Raw genomic sequence first — 17,355 nt, 5'->3', positions numbered from 1 at the left:
TGACTCCACGCGTGACAATCTGATACCCTACTTGCGACTCACGGATTCTACAGTCCGCTCACTATTGCGCTAATGACTCGAGCAGTTTGGTAGCAACGATACAGTTGAACTAATGTCCATGCGAAGAGTATAGAGCAAGGATAAAAACGTAAACATTGCCGGCCACCTACAATTTACGATAGTTAATTTACAGCTAATTTTGCTTTTCTATGCCTGCACAATAATGGTAATTATATAGTTCTAACTCTCTCTATTTTTAGCTATTGCTGTTGCTGATTTGCTGTTGTACTGATGAGTGATGTCCTCGTCAATAGGCAGTGGAAATAGTTTGTTGACGGCTCGCGTGTATGTGCCAGATTTGGTCCTGATGACTGCCACACGAACGACACCGTCGCTGCCGGGTTGAACTGCTATGATTCGTGCGAGTGGCCAAGTGATCGATGATTTCCCATCCTCCTTAAGAAGTACCATCTGGCCAACATGAATGTCCGCTGCTGGGCGAGATGCTTGCCACTGTTGATTAAGCTCGGTGAGGTACTCCTTTCTCCATCGCTTCCAGTGGTTTTGGATGACTTGTTGCAGCTGTTGGTAGTGTCGCAGACGGTTGGATGGAACTGTCGTATAATCAGGATCCTGTAGGCTGTTCAATGGGGCACCAACGAGGAAGTGTCCAGGTGTAAGGACATCAAGTTCTGCTGGATCTTCGGATAGCGGTGTCAATGGTCGACTGTTCATATTTGCCTCGATTTGGTACAGTACGGTGACCATGTCTTCGTATGATAGCTGGTGTCCTCCAATTGTCTTCGATAGGGAGGTTTTCGCAGTTTTCACCGCCGCTTCCCATAACCCACCGAAGTTTGGCGCTCGTGGGGGGATGAATCGCCAAGTGATACCTTTGCTGCTGCATTCGTTGAAGATTGCTTGCTGGTCGTGCTTGCTGTTGAAGATGCGGTACATTTCGTTGAGCTTGGTCTTCGCGCCTTGGAAGTTTGTGCCGTTATCAGACTGGATCTCTTCCGGAATTCCACGTCGGGCGATGAATCGTCGAAGGGAGGCGATGAAGGCATCGGTCGATAGATCGCACACCAGTTCTAGGTGAACTGCCTTGGTGGCAAAACAGATGTAGACCGCGATGAATACTTTCTGTGGGGCTGCTTTACGGTGAACTGGTTTCAGGTATACAGGCCCGCAAAAATCTACACCAGTTGTAGAGAATGGGCGACTAGGAACGGTTCGTGCTTGTGGGAGTTGGCCAAGAGGTTGGGCTACAGGGACAGGGTTTTGTCGAAAACATTTGACGCATTTTCGACACACATGGTTGGCAAGAGTTTTACCGCTAATTGGCCAGAATTCACGACGGATAGTCGCCAAAGTCATGCGAGGACCAGCATGAAAACAGAGGGAGTGAAAATGAGCGGCAACGAGGCGAGTGAACGGGTGCTTGTTCGGGAGAACTATTGGGTGTTTGGTCTGGTAGCTTTCGTTGGAATGGTGAAGCCGGCCACCAAGACGGAGGATGCCTTTCTCATCGATGATAGGGTGACCATTTTTGAAGGGGAACTTCTTCGGTAACGGACCTTTTTGATTTAGTTGCTTCATTTCTTCAGCGAATGTTTCCTGCTGCACCAGTTTCACTAGGGTTTCCTTCGCTTCTGTCAGTTCATGTGTGGTTAGGAATGTTTCCTGTTGCTGATTGTTTGAACGACATCGACTGATAAACCGGCGCAGGTATGCAGTAATCCTTATCAAGCGCCAATAGGAAGAATATCGTTCAAAAAGTGGGTTCAATTCGGACGATACTTGTGATACCAAAACCGTTTTTCTTCGCTCGAGAACGTCTTCTTGGGGTGGAAGCTGATGGGATTGTTTTGGCCAGTCTTCTTCATCTTCTCTCAACCAGGGTGGACCATGCACCCAAAGCGTGTTGCTGATGAATTCGTTTGGTAGCATGCCGCGTGACACAAGATCGGCTGGGTTATCAGTCCCTTTTACGTGTGCCCATTTATGTCCGTGTGTTAGGAGCTGAATTTCAGATGTACGGTTACCAACAAAGGTTTGCCAAGTATTCGGGGGAGATTGAATCCAGTGCAAAGTGACCGTAGAATCTGACCAGAAATGACAAGGAGTGCCTTCCATCCTTAATGCTGCGGAGACCCTGGCGTAGAGTTTTGCCCCTAATAATGCTGCACACAGCTCGAGACGTGGCAAACTGAGCCGTTTGATTGGTGCTACCCGCGATTTGGAAGCGATTAGCTGCAAGATGTGTTCACCTTCCCCATTGGTAGATCGCGCGTAGATGCACGCCCCGTATCCGGCTTCCGATGCATCACAGAATACATGGAAGTGGGAATTTGTTGATTGTGGGACGAAAACGCAACGTGGGACCTTGAAGCTTTGCAGCAGTGGAAGCTGCTCATAGAAATTCTTCCAGTTTCCACAAATCTCGTAGGGGATCTTATCGTCCCAGTCAATATACACCAACCAAAGATGTTGCATCTGTATTTTCGCCCATGCCACAACCGGAGAAACTAATCCGAGAGGGTCGTACAGTTGAGCGATCGTTGAAAAGATTAGTCTCTTCGTCCAGTGCTTTTCCTCCCTTGGTGTTGGTATGTCGACGCGTAAACAGTCCGTTCCCGTCTCCCATGCCACTCCTAGCGTCTTCACCTTCTGCTCTGCATCAAGATATAGCGTCGATTGATCCTCAAGTGCATCAGGAGGCAAGCCACTCAACACATCTGATGAATTTGAGCTCCATTTCCGCAGTTCAAACCCTCCCTCTGCCATGAGAGACTGTACATCATTTCTCAACCTTTTTGCCTCTTCTACCGTATCTGCTCCTGAGAGAAAATCATCCATATAAAAGTCATTCGACACCACTGTGCCAGCGTGATCATATTTGCTACCAACATCAGATGCGAGCTGTTTTAGTACACGCGTGGCAATAAACGACGACGGAGATAAGCCGTACGTAACGGTTTGCAGCTCGAAAATTTGAATTGGACTGGTTGGCGCAGACCGCCACAAAATACGTTGGAGGGGTGTATCGTCCGGATGAATACGCACTTGGCGATACATTTTAGCCACATCCGCCACCAATGCTACGGTGTGCTTGCGAAATCGGATCATGAGGTCCAACAAATCGTCTTGGATGACCGGACCTGTGAGGAGCGAATCATTGAGCGATGAACCAGTACTTGTCTTTGCGGAACCATCGAATACCACCCTGACCTTTGTTGTTGAACTGGTCTCTTTAAAGACGGGATGGTGGGGGAGGTAACAAACGGTTCGTCCTTCATCCTTTATATCTTGCAATGTCCCGATAAGTTTCATGTGGCCCATATCGAGGTACTCTTGAAGAAAATCGCTATACTGTCGATGCAAATTTGGATCCTTTCCTAACCTCCTCTCTAGTTGATCGAATCGTCGCAAAGCCGTGTTCCTGGAATCGCCAATCTTCTCGTGGAAACCAATCTTCTTCGGATACTGTGCTATGTATCGACCGGTAGAGTCACGATCGATTGTTGCTTGGAAGTGTTGCTCGCAGTCTTCTTCCTCTTGGGATCGTATTGGTTTTTCCATCATCTCTTCGATCGCCCAAAATTTCTGCATTGTCGAGTCGAGAGTTTCTGTAGTTGCTAGATGACAATTAACCACCGTTTTGTTTTCAGGCCATTCGGATTCTCCAGCAGCTACCCAACCAAAGACGGTATTGACGAAAGCTGGAAGAGCACTGTCGAGCTTGCGAATTTGAATCCGGCCACCATCGAGTATATGGAAATCGTAGAAGTATTGCGACCCAAGTACCAGATCTATCGGTCCTGACACGTTGAATTCGGGATCTGCCAATTGCATGCCGGATGGCGGTGCCCAATTTGCCAATGGAAGAGAAGAGGATGGCTGATCAGCTGTGACCTGCCCCAGTACCAGAAAGTCCATTGACGTTGAAAAGTTCCGAATACGTGACGAAATGAAAGATGATACCTCGTGTGTCGTTGTCCTTCGCGCTTGACCAATACCATGAATTTCCTACCCCAGTTATCCTACCCCAGTCCTACCCCAGTTATCCTTGATCTTGAGCAACACCGTCTGCAAGAAGACGTGGTTTCCCGGATGCCCAACTGCTGCGTTTGTTGAAACGGATGCCACAGAACTAGTAATCGACCCTCCGGAATTCGTACCTTCCAAAGCAGTTGAAGTCTGTCCCTGAATCCTTGAAGCTTCCGAAACAGGACTGGAAGTAGAACCTGAACCAGGGAACCCCGGATGTAGTAAGGTATGATGCTTCTTGGAGCAAGTTCTGCACCTATATTTGGAGGGGCAATCACGCGCTAGATGATTTCGACCCAAGCAGTTACTGCACAACCTTTTAGAATTGGTCAGAAGCAGTCGTTGGTCGACCGGAAGTTGAGTGAAGGAGGAACATTGCGAGATAAAATGCTGCTCTCCGCATGAAACGCAGTTTGAAGGTTTCCGCTCGGTCGCCGAGTTGACCGAGATCTTCGAAGGACGTGACTTCAGTCCGATTGAGGGATATTGAGCTTGAGTAAGAGGTACCTTTTGGTCGACTAGCACAGCATCAAGAACCCTTGTTTGCCTTTTTAGAAACTCCACCAGGACGACGAAACATGGCTCGACCTCGTCTGACACATGTTCTTCCCAGCGCTTCTGTGTAGACTCATCCAACTTCGATACCATCAGATGCGTTAGCATCGCACCCCAGCCGGTGGTTTGCTCTCCTAACTGGTCCAAGATTTTGGTGTTACGTTCGAAGCAGTCGATGACATCGTGGATACATGTCGCAGACTCTTTCCGAATTTTCGGGAACTCAAACATCGCATTCAAATGCCGTTTTTTTTTTTCAGCAAGTAGCCATTGGAGAACCGTGCAACCAAACCATTCCACACAACTACGTAATTTGCCTCGCACATCGGATAAGAATCGATCAACTTCAATGTTTCACCCCTCAGAGAAGCCCTCAAGTAGTGGAATTTTTGGACACCACTCAGCTCCTGGCGGAATCAATCAGGGCCTTGAATGTGTCGTGGAAAGGTAGCCATTTTTCAAAACTTCCATCAAATTCAGGAAGGTTTATTTGAGGAAGTCGTACGTAAGCATTTACGTTAGTCGATTGCAAATGAGGAACGAAAGAAGACCCTTGTGACGATTGAGTTTGCGTCTGTTGCGGTAACTTGCCAACCAACCCTGCCCTTACCTCGAAATATTTTTCCTCGAAACTCGCCCTGACTTGATGATGCATCTCGAGGTTGTCCTCATAGTCCTCCGCTGATTCGATGTCTGCTTGAATTCCCTCAAATTCCTCCCATTTGGCCTCCAACTTCTCTAGCCGAAACCGTATTTGGTTCTCATCCACTGCCTGCGTGCTTTTCAGGAACTTCTCCGCTCGGGTCAGGAAATCCACGACGCTGTCCCTAACGTGAATCATGGCCTTCAGCTTCTTTCCACCCATGCTGCCTCGAGATGATGATAATATCGGCCAGGAGGGTCCTGTGAATGTATGGCAAAGCGGGGAACCTTTCCAAGAGAGAGTATTGGGGTTGGACAGGTACTCACCTGGTGAGCCTGTCAACAAGGCCTTGTATTGATTATCTCTCTGGAACCTGCACCACCTGCATTCATCAACTGGATGACCAATTCAAAATGGCGATTCAGAGCGTGATCCAAATCCAACTCCTCGACACTGGTACCGACCCACGATCCGTTCCGGGTAATTACTGCGAATATAGCACAAGCGAAGCACCTCACGATACAACAAAAGGAAGTCGGACAGGTACTCACCTTGTGAGCCTGTCTATATAGGCCTTGTATTTTAGATTTAACAGCAACTTCCGCAAACGGTTGAACCTTGTCCGATAAGGTCCTCCTAGTACCAAAAGAGTGGCCAAGCTCCTGCCAAAGACCACCGTCGAGCCGTCGATGGTAGTTTCCGATCCAGAATAAAGATGTTCTGTCCAACCGCACTTAACCGTCAAGTCCTCGCCACAAGAAATACCGATTGGGACAGAAAAAGGAACCAGGTAGATTGGAAACCTTATTAGGAGTTGTTGGACAGGTACTCACCTTGTGAGCCTGTCTAACAGACCTTGTACGCTGATAATCTACTGGTTACTCCAATGAATCCCAATTGCGCAACCAAGTTGGCGCGAACATAGCTAGTAATAGCTAGTTTCTACTCCAATCAATGCACCAATTTGCAATGATGGCGTAGGTCCTTTGTCCTCCAATCAATGCACCAAGTTGCAAAGATAGTATAATGGCGTAGGTCCTTTGTCCGTTAGCCTTACCGACGCCGCCTGAATCCTTGGAACACTGATCCTGGTCACGGCACCAATGTTGTGGCCTTTACCAAGTGTTCCACCGTGTTTCCTGTGATCGTCTAGTTATTTCCGGCAGTCTGTAGCTCCCCAGGTAAGTATGTAGGATTCCCGTATGCAGGTAGGTATTTCCAGGTTCCAGGTAAGTAATTCACCGTATCGTAGGTTTAAAACACTTTATTACACTGATACTACACTACATTTATTACACTCTACATCAAACATTTATTTGAACTACAGACTATACATTTATTCACTTATACACTACATAATAAAATTGGAGTTTTGAGCGGTTATATAACGAACCTTACTGGCCGGTGGCTGGACACGGAATGATAATTAATTTCAATCATAAAAGTCACTAGCTCTAGCGCTTAGTGACTCCACGCGTGACAATCTGATACCCTACTTGCGACTCACGGATTCTACAGTCCGCTCACTATTGCGCTAATGACTCGAGCAGTTTGGTAGCAACGATACAGTTGAACTAATGTCCATGCGAAGAGTATAGAGCAAGGATAAAAACGTAAACAGCTGGTCTAAAAAAAATTTTTTGGATCAATAGTCTGTTCTTAAGGTTCTTAAGCTCGCGTTTTCGGGGGCACACCACTCGATACGGAGTCGGCGGACAACTGTCATTTTTGTTGATTCAGCTTTGCTGCATCGCAGCATGCGTGAAAAAATAAGAATGACAGTTGTGCGTTGCTTCCGTATCGAGTTGTATGCCCCCGAAAGCTCAAGCACTTTGAAACTTGGATTCTGTCAGGAGTGACCTTAAGACAAAGTTTTGATTTTTTGTTTATAAGTGGATATAGACACTTAATATATTTGTTACATTTGGCTTAAATGCCTTCAATGTAACTTTTAAAAGTTAATTTTTGATCTAGCAGAAGTCTTAAATATTTAGCTTTGCTATGGACCAAATAATTGGAATCCCATTCATAGTGACAATATGTCCGCTAGAAGGTTTCAAATAAGGGGCTGTCCATATACCAAGGAGGAGTCCAACGATTTGGTTTTGTTGACGTTGATGACTAAGCCTGCCGAAGAGGAGCGCTCGGCAAGGTCGTTGAGCTTACTCTGCATATCAGAGCGCCGTTGCGCGAGAAATGCAACGTCATCAACCAATTTAAAGTTATAGGCTGCCATAAAAGCCCGCGGTTTGGTTCACGGTCAATCGCATCTGCCAGAATCTCGTCGATTACGATGAGGAATAGTAACGGTGATAGAATACATCCTTGCCTCACACCAGCTACGACCCGGATAGGGTCGGACAAGACCCCATTGTGCAGCACACTGCACGAAAAGGCCTCGATAAGGCCGATGATTTTCTCAGGAACCCCCTTGCGTTTCAGGGCGCCCCACATATTCTCGTGATTGAGACACATATGGACACATATGGTGATTGGTGACAATATGGTCCACACAGGATCTTCCGGCACAAAATCCGGCCCGCTGCCGCCGGAGAGTTGCATCGATCTTCTCCTGAATCCAGGCTAGGATAATTTTGCATAGAACTTTGAGAACGGTACACAGCAACATAATGCTTCGCCGGGTCTTCCACGAAAGGCTGAAAACTCATAAGGCTGAACACGAAAGGCTGAAAAGTAAAAATCTCACATAAGGCTGAAATAACAGAAGGCTGAAGCTCGAAAGGCTGAAAATTCGTGAGAAACCAATTTTAGTGGAAGAATTCACATTTGACGTTAATAGGAGCACAAACCAAAATGATCCGCAACCTTCTTGTTGTCTTTCAATTTATATACGGAATTCTAATTTTTTAGTCTACACAGCTCAAAAAATGTTGAAGTAACATAGAAAGGAACAAGACTTTTTTGTTCTTGGTTCTTGTACATATTTGGTTTTTGATTCTTGCCAAGATTACTTTCTTATTTTTTATTCTTTATTCTTCTCCCTTCTTCTTTTTGCTTCTTTATTCTCCCTTCTTTCTTCCTACTTCCTACTCCTACTGACATATTTTCATTTTTTTTCTTTCTTTCGTCTTAAACCCTTCCTAGTTCCTTCTTTCTGTTTCTTTCTTGCTTCTTCGTTCTACCTTTCTTCTTAGATCTTCCTCCATAGTTCTGCCTTCTTAATTCCTCCTTCCTTGTTCCTATTTCCTTCTTCCTTCTTCTGCCTTTCTTGTTTCTTCTTGCTTCTTCATTTTTTCTGGTCTCTTCTTTCTTCATTTTCCTTTGTTCTTCTTCTACCTTCATTTTTCTTTGTTCTTCTTCTTCTTCTTTCTTCATTCCTTTTACTTTCTTATTTCTCTTTTCTTCCTTTTCCTTGCTTTTTCTTTTTCTTCTTTCTTCCTTCTTTCATTACCTTGTTTTTCCTTCCTTTCTGTCTTTTTTCCTCTACCTTCTTCCTTTTCCAAATTTATTCTTCCTTATACCTTTTTGTCTATTCTTTATTCATTCTACCTTCTTCTTTCTTCTTACTTATTTCAACCTTTTTATCCGTTTTTTTTTCTTCCCTTCTTTTTCTTTCATTTTCCTTCTTGCTTGTCCCTTGGTTTTTCATCTTTCTTTCTTCTTTCGTCCTATTTTCTTCCTTAATTTTCCTTCCTTTTCCCTTTTTTCCTTCTATCTTCTTCAGCCTTGTTCAGCCTTTCGATATATTTCAGCCTTCTAATACGTTCAGCCTTTTGAGACTTTCAGCCTTTTGAGTTCAGCCTTATGTGTTTCAGCCTTTCGTAGGACACCCGCTTCGCCAGTTATCGCATACAGTCAGGTCACCCTTTTTGGGCACCTTCACTAAGATACCTTGCATACAGTCGACCGGGAAAGTTGCGGTGTCCCAGATATTACGTAATAAACGATGCAGTAGTTGAGCGGATGTCAGCTTTGAGCATCTCGGCTGATATGCGATCGACCCCTGGGGCTTTATTCGATTTCATGCTTACGTCGAATCCTAGACAGATCATGCCAAGGTGGTGATGGCCTGGCTTCACCTTGGCATCGTTGCATTCATCTTCGCCCCGCTTAAGCGTCGTGAGATATCGTAGAGGAGGCGAATGTCCCCGGTTGCGGCGCCTCTCTCCATCACTACTATGCATACGATAATAATTCTATAGCCAGTATGAAACTACAGAAAATATTGAAAAGCAAACTGTCTTCTGGAAACTTTTTAATTAAGATGTGATATAGATATAGAATACATGTATGATAATAAACTATGATTTTCTATGGTCTAAAAATTGTTCTGGAGTTTGAATAAAATGGTCTCGATCGATTGTATCATATGCAGCTTCCAAAGTGATAAATAGATGATGTGTGGCTGGGCACGTTATTTTCGCGGCATTTTTGCAATACCTGACGTACGGCGATCACCTGATCCGTGGTAGAGCCATAAATCCCGCCTGGTACTTTCCCACGAACTCTCTAGCAATTGGTGTTAGTCGACGGCATACAAATGGGGAGTTGGTAGTTGGCCAACCCCAGGGTCTTTGTTGTTTTTCAGCAGACCAATCGTCTCTTAGATTTCCTGGAGATCCTGAGCCGGAAGACGTATGTCCTGCTCGAGCAGCACGTCATAGGTGAGTTTTTGTGACTCATTCATGGCTAATGGCCCGTTTACATATTCGCTAGTTCTAGCGGACAATGCACTATCCGAAAATACTAGCACGAAATTAGCATAATGTAAACGCTTATTAGCGATGACAATTCCTGTTTACATTGTGCTAATATCACGCTAGTATTATCGTATAGTGCATTGTCCGCTAATGGCCCGTTTACATATAGGCTAGTTCTAGCGGACAATGCACTGTCCGCCAATACTAGCTCGATATTAGCATAATGTAAACACTATTAGCACATGACAAATCCTGTTTACATTAAGGTACACTGGGGGAAGTGGAAAAAGGGGGAAGTGTAAAAATCGACTCGAAAAATTGAAATTGTACATACCTTACAGTTTTTACCACATCATAACATTATGCAAGAATATACTTTGATGCTCACACTAATACTATGTTGAAATTTGTATAATACATACACTAACACGGTTAACGCTTGAACTGTAATTTTAGGTTTCGCGAAAAGTTGATTTTTGCATTCATAAAATCAATTCTTATTTGCAGCAATTGTCATTTTTTCAAGCGAATTTACATCTCAGGTGACCATTATAATGCAATTTAACTAATCCCATTCAATTGGTAGTGGTTTGCACCAAGAAAGCAATTAATTCAAAGATTTTACACTTACCCCAGGTATAAAACACTGCGGGGGAAGTGGATAATGTTCCAATTACGCAATTGTTTCTTCCCTCCAGGCTTTATTTCGATAGCTATGAATCTTAATATGTTCCTTCTTTGTTATCATTGTGATGCCAGTGGTGATTGGACTAATATAAATGAGAAAATGCCTGATTAATCCACCCCTTCGGTATTGATGCTTTTCACATGTTTTACATATGAAAAAAATGTATAAGAAAGTTAAAAATAGCACTGATAGGTAAATATAATGTATAATTCGCATTAATTTTTATTCATAACAAGTTTCGCCGTTGAAAGCAATTTTTTTGCGAGCAAATTGGTTAAGGACAAGTGCTTAAGAATAGCTGATAATTGTGTACGTGGTTTGCGCACACACATACATACAAATACGCACATACAGACATCATCTCAATTCCTTAAACTAAGTTGATTAGTTCATAACCCATTTTTCCTTTAAAAAGTTGATTTTTGGGGCGAACCTATAAATTTTACGTACACTTAGTGTTCGAGAAGGCAAAACAAGCCCTCCCCTAGCTATTACGAGAATTTCTTGAGGATCTATTCAGTTAAGGTAATGAAATTATTCCACAAAAGATACTCAGAGCAATTATCGTATTGATCTTAGTTATATGTAACTAATCATCACTATTGAAGGTCAAGGTAATATGGAAATTTCCACTTACCCCATCCCACTAGGGTAAGTGGAAAAACAACTCCTAATTTTAAAATCTATTTCCATAAATTTCAAGCGACCAAAATGGTATGAATTACCGCGCAGTTGGTGCAAAATTAACTGGTTTTGATAGCCCATTTTGATTGAACGCATTTAGATCATTTAAACTGGTTTTACACTATATCAAACATGCACTATCGATTTTTCCTTTTCCACTTCCCCCAGTGTACCTTATGCTAATTTCGCGCTAGTATTGTCGGACAGTGCATTGTCAGCTAGAACTAGCTCATATGTAAACGGGCCATAATATTCGCTAATTCTAGCGGACAATGCACTATCCGACAATACTAGCGCGATATTAGCATAATGTAAACAGGAATTATCGTCGCTAATAAGCGTTTACATTATGCTAATTTCGCGCTAGTATTGTCGGATAGTGCATTGTCCGCTAGAACTAGCGAATATGTAAACGGGCCATTAGCGATGCGAATTCCTGTTTACATTGTGCTAATATCGCGCTACTATTGTCGGATAGTGCATTGTCCGTTAGAACTAGCGAATATGTAAACGAGTCATAATGGCCCGTTTACATATGAGCTAGTTCTAGCGGACAATGCACTGTCCGACAATACTAGCCCGATATTAGCATCATGTAAACAGGAATTGTCCTCGCTAATAAGCGTTTACATTATGCTAATTTCGTGCTAGTATTGTCGGATAGTGCATTGTCCGCTAGAACTAGCTCATATGTAAACGGGCCATTTACATTATGCTATTGTCACGCTAGTATAATCGGATAGTGCAGTGTCCACAAGAATTAGCGAAAATGTAAACTGGCAATTGGTTATATACTTATGGCCCGTTTACATATTCGCTAGTTCTAGCGGACAATGCACTATCCGACAATACTAGCACGATATTAGCATAATGTAAACAGAAATTGTCATCTGCTAATAGTGTTTACATTATGCTAATATCGCGCTAGTATTGTCGGATAGTGCATTGTCCGCTAGAACTAGCGAATATGTAAACGGGCCATTAGCGAACCCATCTTCTATGGTATTCAGTTGTATCGGCAGATAATACTTAGATTCGGCCCATCTGGATTCATCGCGGGTGCTACATGTACACCCGATTCTGTTTTTACACGTATTTATTTTACACGGCCTTGTAAAAAAAAATCCCATATGAAATTTTTGCAAATTTGCTCCATTTTGCATGATTTGTCGAGAAATCATAAAACTTTTTTTTACACGGATTTTCAAATTTTGAACTGAAAACTTTTTTTACACGGAACGCATCCCCCGTGTAAAAAAAGAATCGGGTATACTCTTTGCAATTTTTGTCCCACTTCACTTCACAGTCTTTCTCATCACTTCTTTCTTCTTTTGCTTTTGTGAGATTCAAAAATCTGTGGTAACACTAGAAGCTAAACTCCAAATTATGTAAATTACACGCATAAACTGTTTGACAAAACAAGCTATAACTTTCTTGAGTTTTCATGGAATTTATGTTATCTGATATTCAAATAAACACCTTTATTGATAAGAAAATTATTTTGAGCTTTTTAGTGGAATGTCTTCACTTGTCATAAGACGAGTTTGTACAATCCCATTTAATTCCACCACTTAATTGTATCTTGACAGATACGTATTTCGACCTCAACAGTAAGGCCGTCTTCAGTGTCTCGTACTTGACTCGACTTTCGAAGTCGAGTCGAGTCAAGTACGAGACACTGAAGACGGCCTTACTGTTGAGGTCGAAATACGTATCTGTCAAGATACAATTAAGTGGTGGAATTAAATCTAGACCAACATTTGCAAGGGCGTAATAGCCAAAATTTATTCCTTCTTATTCTTCGTCTACATATAAAGCTATATATGTGAACAAAAAATCAGGAGAAATAAATTTCGGCAGTAACGCCCTTTTCAAATGTTGGTCTAGAAATGGAATTGTACAAACTCTTCTTATGACAAGTGACCTTTATTGAATAAATTCATATTCCTAATCACAAACATTCTAAATAATAATAATTATTAATATTTGTACCTCGTAGACGGTCATAACGCAAAGAGCATACGAGCATGTGCGTACCAAAAAACAAGGGCAGACAGACAGGCAGGATGACAAAGCTTCCGGTGTTATGTTAGGTTCACGGATACAAATTTCATCCATTTGCTTCAAAAATATACATGTTTATTTCCAAAATGGTAATATGTTTGAATCAAACATATTTATATTCAAAACTAAATTAAAGGCTCCCCCAGACCTAAGCGATTTCACCGCCGCGACGGCGACAACTAGTCGCCGCGATTCTATCGTTGGGTCGCTGCAGGCAATGTTATATTTACGCTTCCATACCAACGGCGACAGAATCGCTGTCGCCAAGCGATAGAATCGCGTCGCGACTGTCGCGTCGCGTGTGTTTGGGGGAACCTTAAAACCAAATTAAATCCCTGTTTGTTTCATGCATACACTAGTGGGTAGCCTAGGAATGGGCGTTTTTCGGAAAAATATCGATACTGCCGAATCGATTTTTTTATTTTCGAATTATCGATGCCGAAAAATATCGGCGTTGAAACACCGATATTCCGATATATCGATACGCCCAAAAACTTAAAAGCACGAGCAAAAATAAAAAATAAAAAAAATAAAAAATAAAAATGGAAACTTCGATTTCCTATTTCAGATCATCGAATCACACATCGAAGATTCGCTGTTTTCAACAGATTGTGCCTAATGTGCTATATTTTCACCCTAAAAAAATCGAAATCCGATATCAGTAACAAAAAATCGATACGGTTCAATATCGAACATAGTAAAATCGATTCAAAAAATCGATTAATCGGAGCGAAAATATCGATTCCCGATATATCGTATCGGTATCGCCCATTCCTAGGGTAGCCCTCGCTCGCTCTTGCAAAAGTAAACAAAAACTCCAGTTCGGATCGGACCCAATCGGAAGTCAGCAGAGGATCAGGAGCAAGAATGGAATTATATGTTTTCTTGCTTCCAAATTGATTATAAGCATGTTTTTCAGGTACAGTAAGGTAAGTAAATGGAATATGAACGCCTGGAATTGTGAAATCTGGTAGTCAAATGCTACCAGAATATGAAAATAGGTAGAATCGATAAGAAAATATTATGAGTGGTCGAACCAAAACAATAATATCCATGTTTGCTTCAAACATTTAGCTGGTTGAAACAACTTGAAACGCACATTTGATTCAATAAAAAGTTTTCGTTCGTTTTAAATGCAACAATATGTTTGATCCAAACATATTTATTTTTGATGAAAGAAAAAACAGAATTTGTGTTTGGATTTACCTAGAATATGTTTGTTTTTAACGTAGTTTTTTCTGCGTGTTCAACTCGAATTAGCCAAAATGGCATCTCTACTTCCTGCCGCTACTTAGCCGTTGTAAACCACCAGCAGGGGTTTCAAAATGTGAAAATTTGGTGTATGTACTTGGTTTGTGGACAGCACCTAAAGGGAAGAAATTGATGCGGGCCACCAGAAGGCTACACCTAAAAAAGGATGTACCAGAACAGAATATCATTCGGGTTGCCAGAAATGCGGGGTATAGCTTGCTTTAACCTTTTGTCTGTGCTCTGGGGTCAATATGACCCCAGGCCACTTTGAGTGGCTACCATTTTTTTAGTTTTCAACCAATTATCCTAATTTTTTGGTAGCTTGGTAAAACTCGCCGAGATCTGTCTCCTGAAAAATCCTGAAAATATGCGCTACAGTGTACTTTTTTCAAAAAACTTACGTTCTCTGTGCTCTGGAGTCTAATTGACCCCAAATTGAAATTGCTATAACTTTTTTAATGTTCGGCCAATTTTGTATTTTTGGGGCTGTTTCGAAAGATAATGTAATCATCTTTCAGATCGTTACCAAAGATTGACTATAGGAGGGCGGGTACATCGCGGGGAGGAGTTTTTGTAAAAAAGGATACAAAAACAGTGATTTTTTATGCTTATTTTACTTATATCTGAAAATCCTACCCATTTTGAATTGCACCTTTTCAAAAAGGTTATGCAGGAAGGCGTGTGCTTTGGCATGAGGCATTGATTAGTTTAGAGCTTGGTTGCTAGGTGGCGCAATATATGAATTCATTATTTTAGACTGCACAAGTAATTTCGATATATGGAATTTTTCTTATTATAAATATTCTTATCGCAACAATGGACTGTCATGTGACGGAATAAATAATTTGGAAATTTACAAATAGGCAGCGCTAATGTACTTGCAATATTCTTGCATGTTTGAAATATTGCTTTAGCTTGAGATCGCTCATACCTACACCCGAATTTGTATTCGGCAACATTGTTCAGGATGTCAAGGACTACAAAACGGTGCTCAATATAATGAGTACTTCTTCCAAGATGCGGCGCTAGTGAGCTGTTATATTTGAGTATATTGTTCCATGTGAGATCTGATGTATTTTGGTTTGTAGCATTTCATCAAAAGTTTTCTTTGTATTCAACCTACTCCAGCGATGCTGCAAATAATAGAATGTGTTCACAGAATATGTTTTAGGTCATGCAAGAAAACCCTGGAACTAAGGCCTTTGGGTCTACATGCGTAACCAAAGATCAGCCAATTTGCCGCCTAAATTCCCAATTATTACTTCCGTTACAAGACAGTCCATTCCCACTAGACGACCTTTGATCAAGACGCCATTTTAACAAATTTTAAATTTGTGCGATAAGAATATTTACACTGAGGAGAATTCTATATATCGGAATATCTTGAATAGTCTAAAATAATGAATTCAAATATACCACCACCTGGCGGCCAAGTTCTAAACTTATCAACGCCTCATGCCAAAGCACACGACTTCCTACATAACCTTTTTTAAAAAAAGTGCAGTTCAAAATGGGTAGGATTTTCGGATATAAATAAAATAATCATGAAAAATCACTGTTTTTGTACCCTTGTTCACTAAAACCCCTCCCCGCGATGTACACGCCCACCAATAGTCAATCTTTGGTTACGACCTGAAAGATGATTAAATTATCATTCGAAACAGCCCCAAAAATCTAAAATCGGCCAAACATTAAAAAAGTTATAGCAATTTCAATTGGGGTCAATTTGACCCCAGAGCACAGACAACGTAAGTTTTTTTGAGCACAGACAGAAGGTTAACGACGGTTAAATGCTTTAAGATGATTATAGAATGAAGCCCGTGGTGAATTTCAAATTCACCACACGTTTATCTACATACATTGCCAAAAGACCAAATCTGGCGTAATAGTTTTCGTACAGTGCCGAAGCTCAAATTATGATTGTTCAGCATAACTAAGCAAACGATCTACCATTATTTCAGCCCCATACGCGATATGGTTCTTTCATCTCGTGCTCTTGAAAAAAATATTGGAAAAGCACGTGGTTTACAAAAATGGCCGATTTCTGGCTTTATTGTATAATCACCTTAAACGCCTCATGAGTATTGAATTTTCCCAAACTGCAACTTCAAACTTCAACTGCATTGCACCAAAATCGATGTTAGAATGTTGCTACATACGTTTCGCTTTCTTCACTTAGGGTTTTTATAACATAACTGCAAATATGCACGTAGGCCGTCGATAGTATGGGATGCAAAAAACAGTGTCCGAGCCAGCGACCCACCAGATAGAGTTTGTCCAGTCGTCCAACAGCTACTTTCGACCAAATTCCACAGGTCAACGGCATCTTATTCTGCATTGCCGAAAATATGTGAAAGAACGGCAGGAGAACTACATTAGCACTACCAGTCTGCGAGATGCCTTGAATAATGGTGAAGTAAGCACAAAGAAACTGATGGTGTTTTGAGACTAAACGCTATTATACGAGCAACTCTGAATGGTTGGAGGGCTTAAGAACTATACGAACAATGGTCATCTATTTTGTGCGCACAGAACTGACAGTTTATTCGTTTGGACAGGAGAAGGAGAAGATGAAGCTGATGAGATGGAAGATGATGATTATGAGATAGTTTTCTCTCTCTTGAAAAAAAAGGAGGAAAATGTCTGAAATTCAAATCAAGTTCCAAAATTTGCAAAGCAACATTTTAGATATATATACTCTCTGATACGAATGTATCCCTGGTGGTGTGAAGTGTCTCTAATAAACAAGCAAACAAACA

The 17,355-nt window shown here is 41.8% G+C and overlaps 1 protein-coding gene across 1 annotated transcript; it reads right to left on the bottom strand.

Annotated features, from left to right (window-relative positions):
- Positions 1-240: 240 nt before the first annotated feature.
- LOC134209562 (uncharacterized) lies at positions 241-3,939 on the bottom strand. The gene has a single exon (XM_062685559.1). It carries the CDS (start codon positions 3,937-3,939, stop codon positions 241-243), a length of 3,699 nt encoding a protein of 1,232 aa, XP_062541543.1.
- Between the last annotated feature and the right edge of the window lie 13,416 nt (positions 3,940-17,355).

Source organism: Armigeres subalbatus, chromosome 2, assembly GCF_024139115.2.
Source record: "Armigeres subalbatus isolate Guangzhou_Male chromosome 2, GZ_Asu_2, whole genome shotgun sequence".
Taxonomy (NCBI): Eukaryota; Metazoa; Arthropoda; class Insecta; order Diptera; family Culicidae; genus Armigeres; species Armigeres subalbatus.
The sequence above is the reverse complement of the archived record's forward strand: the minus strand, read 5'-3'. Positions and strand labels throughout refer to the sequence as shown.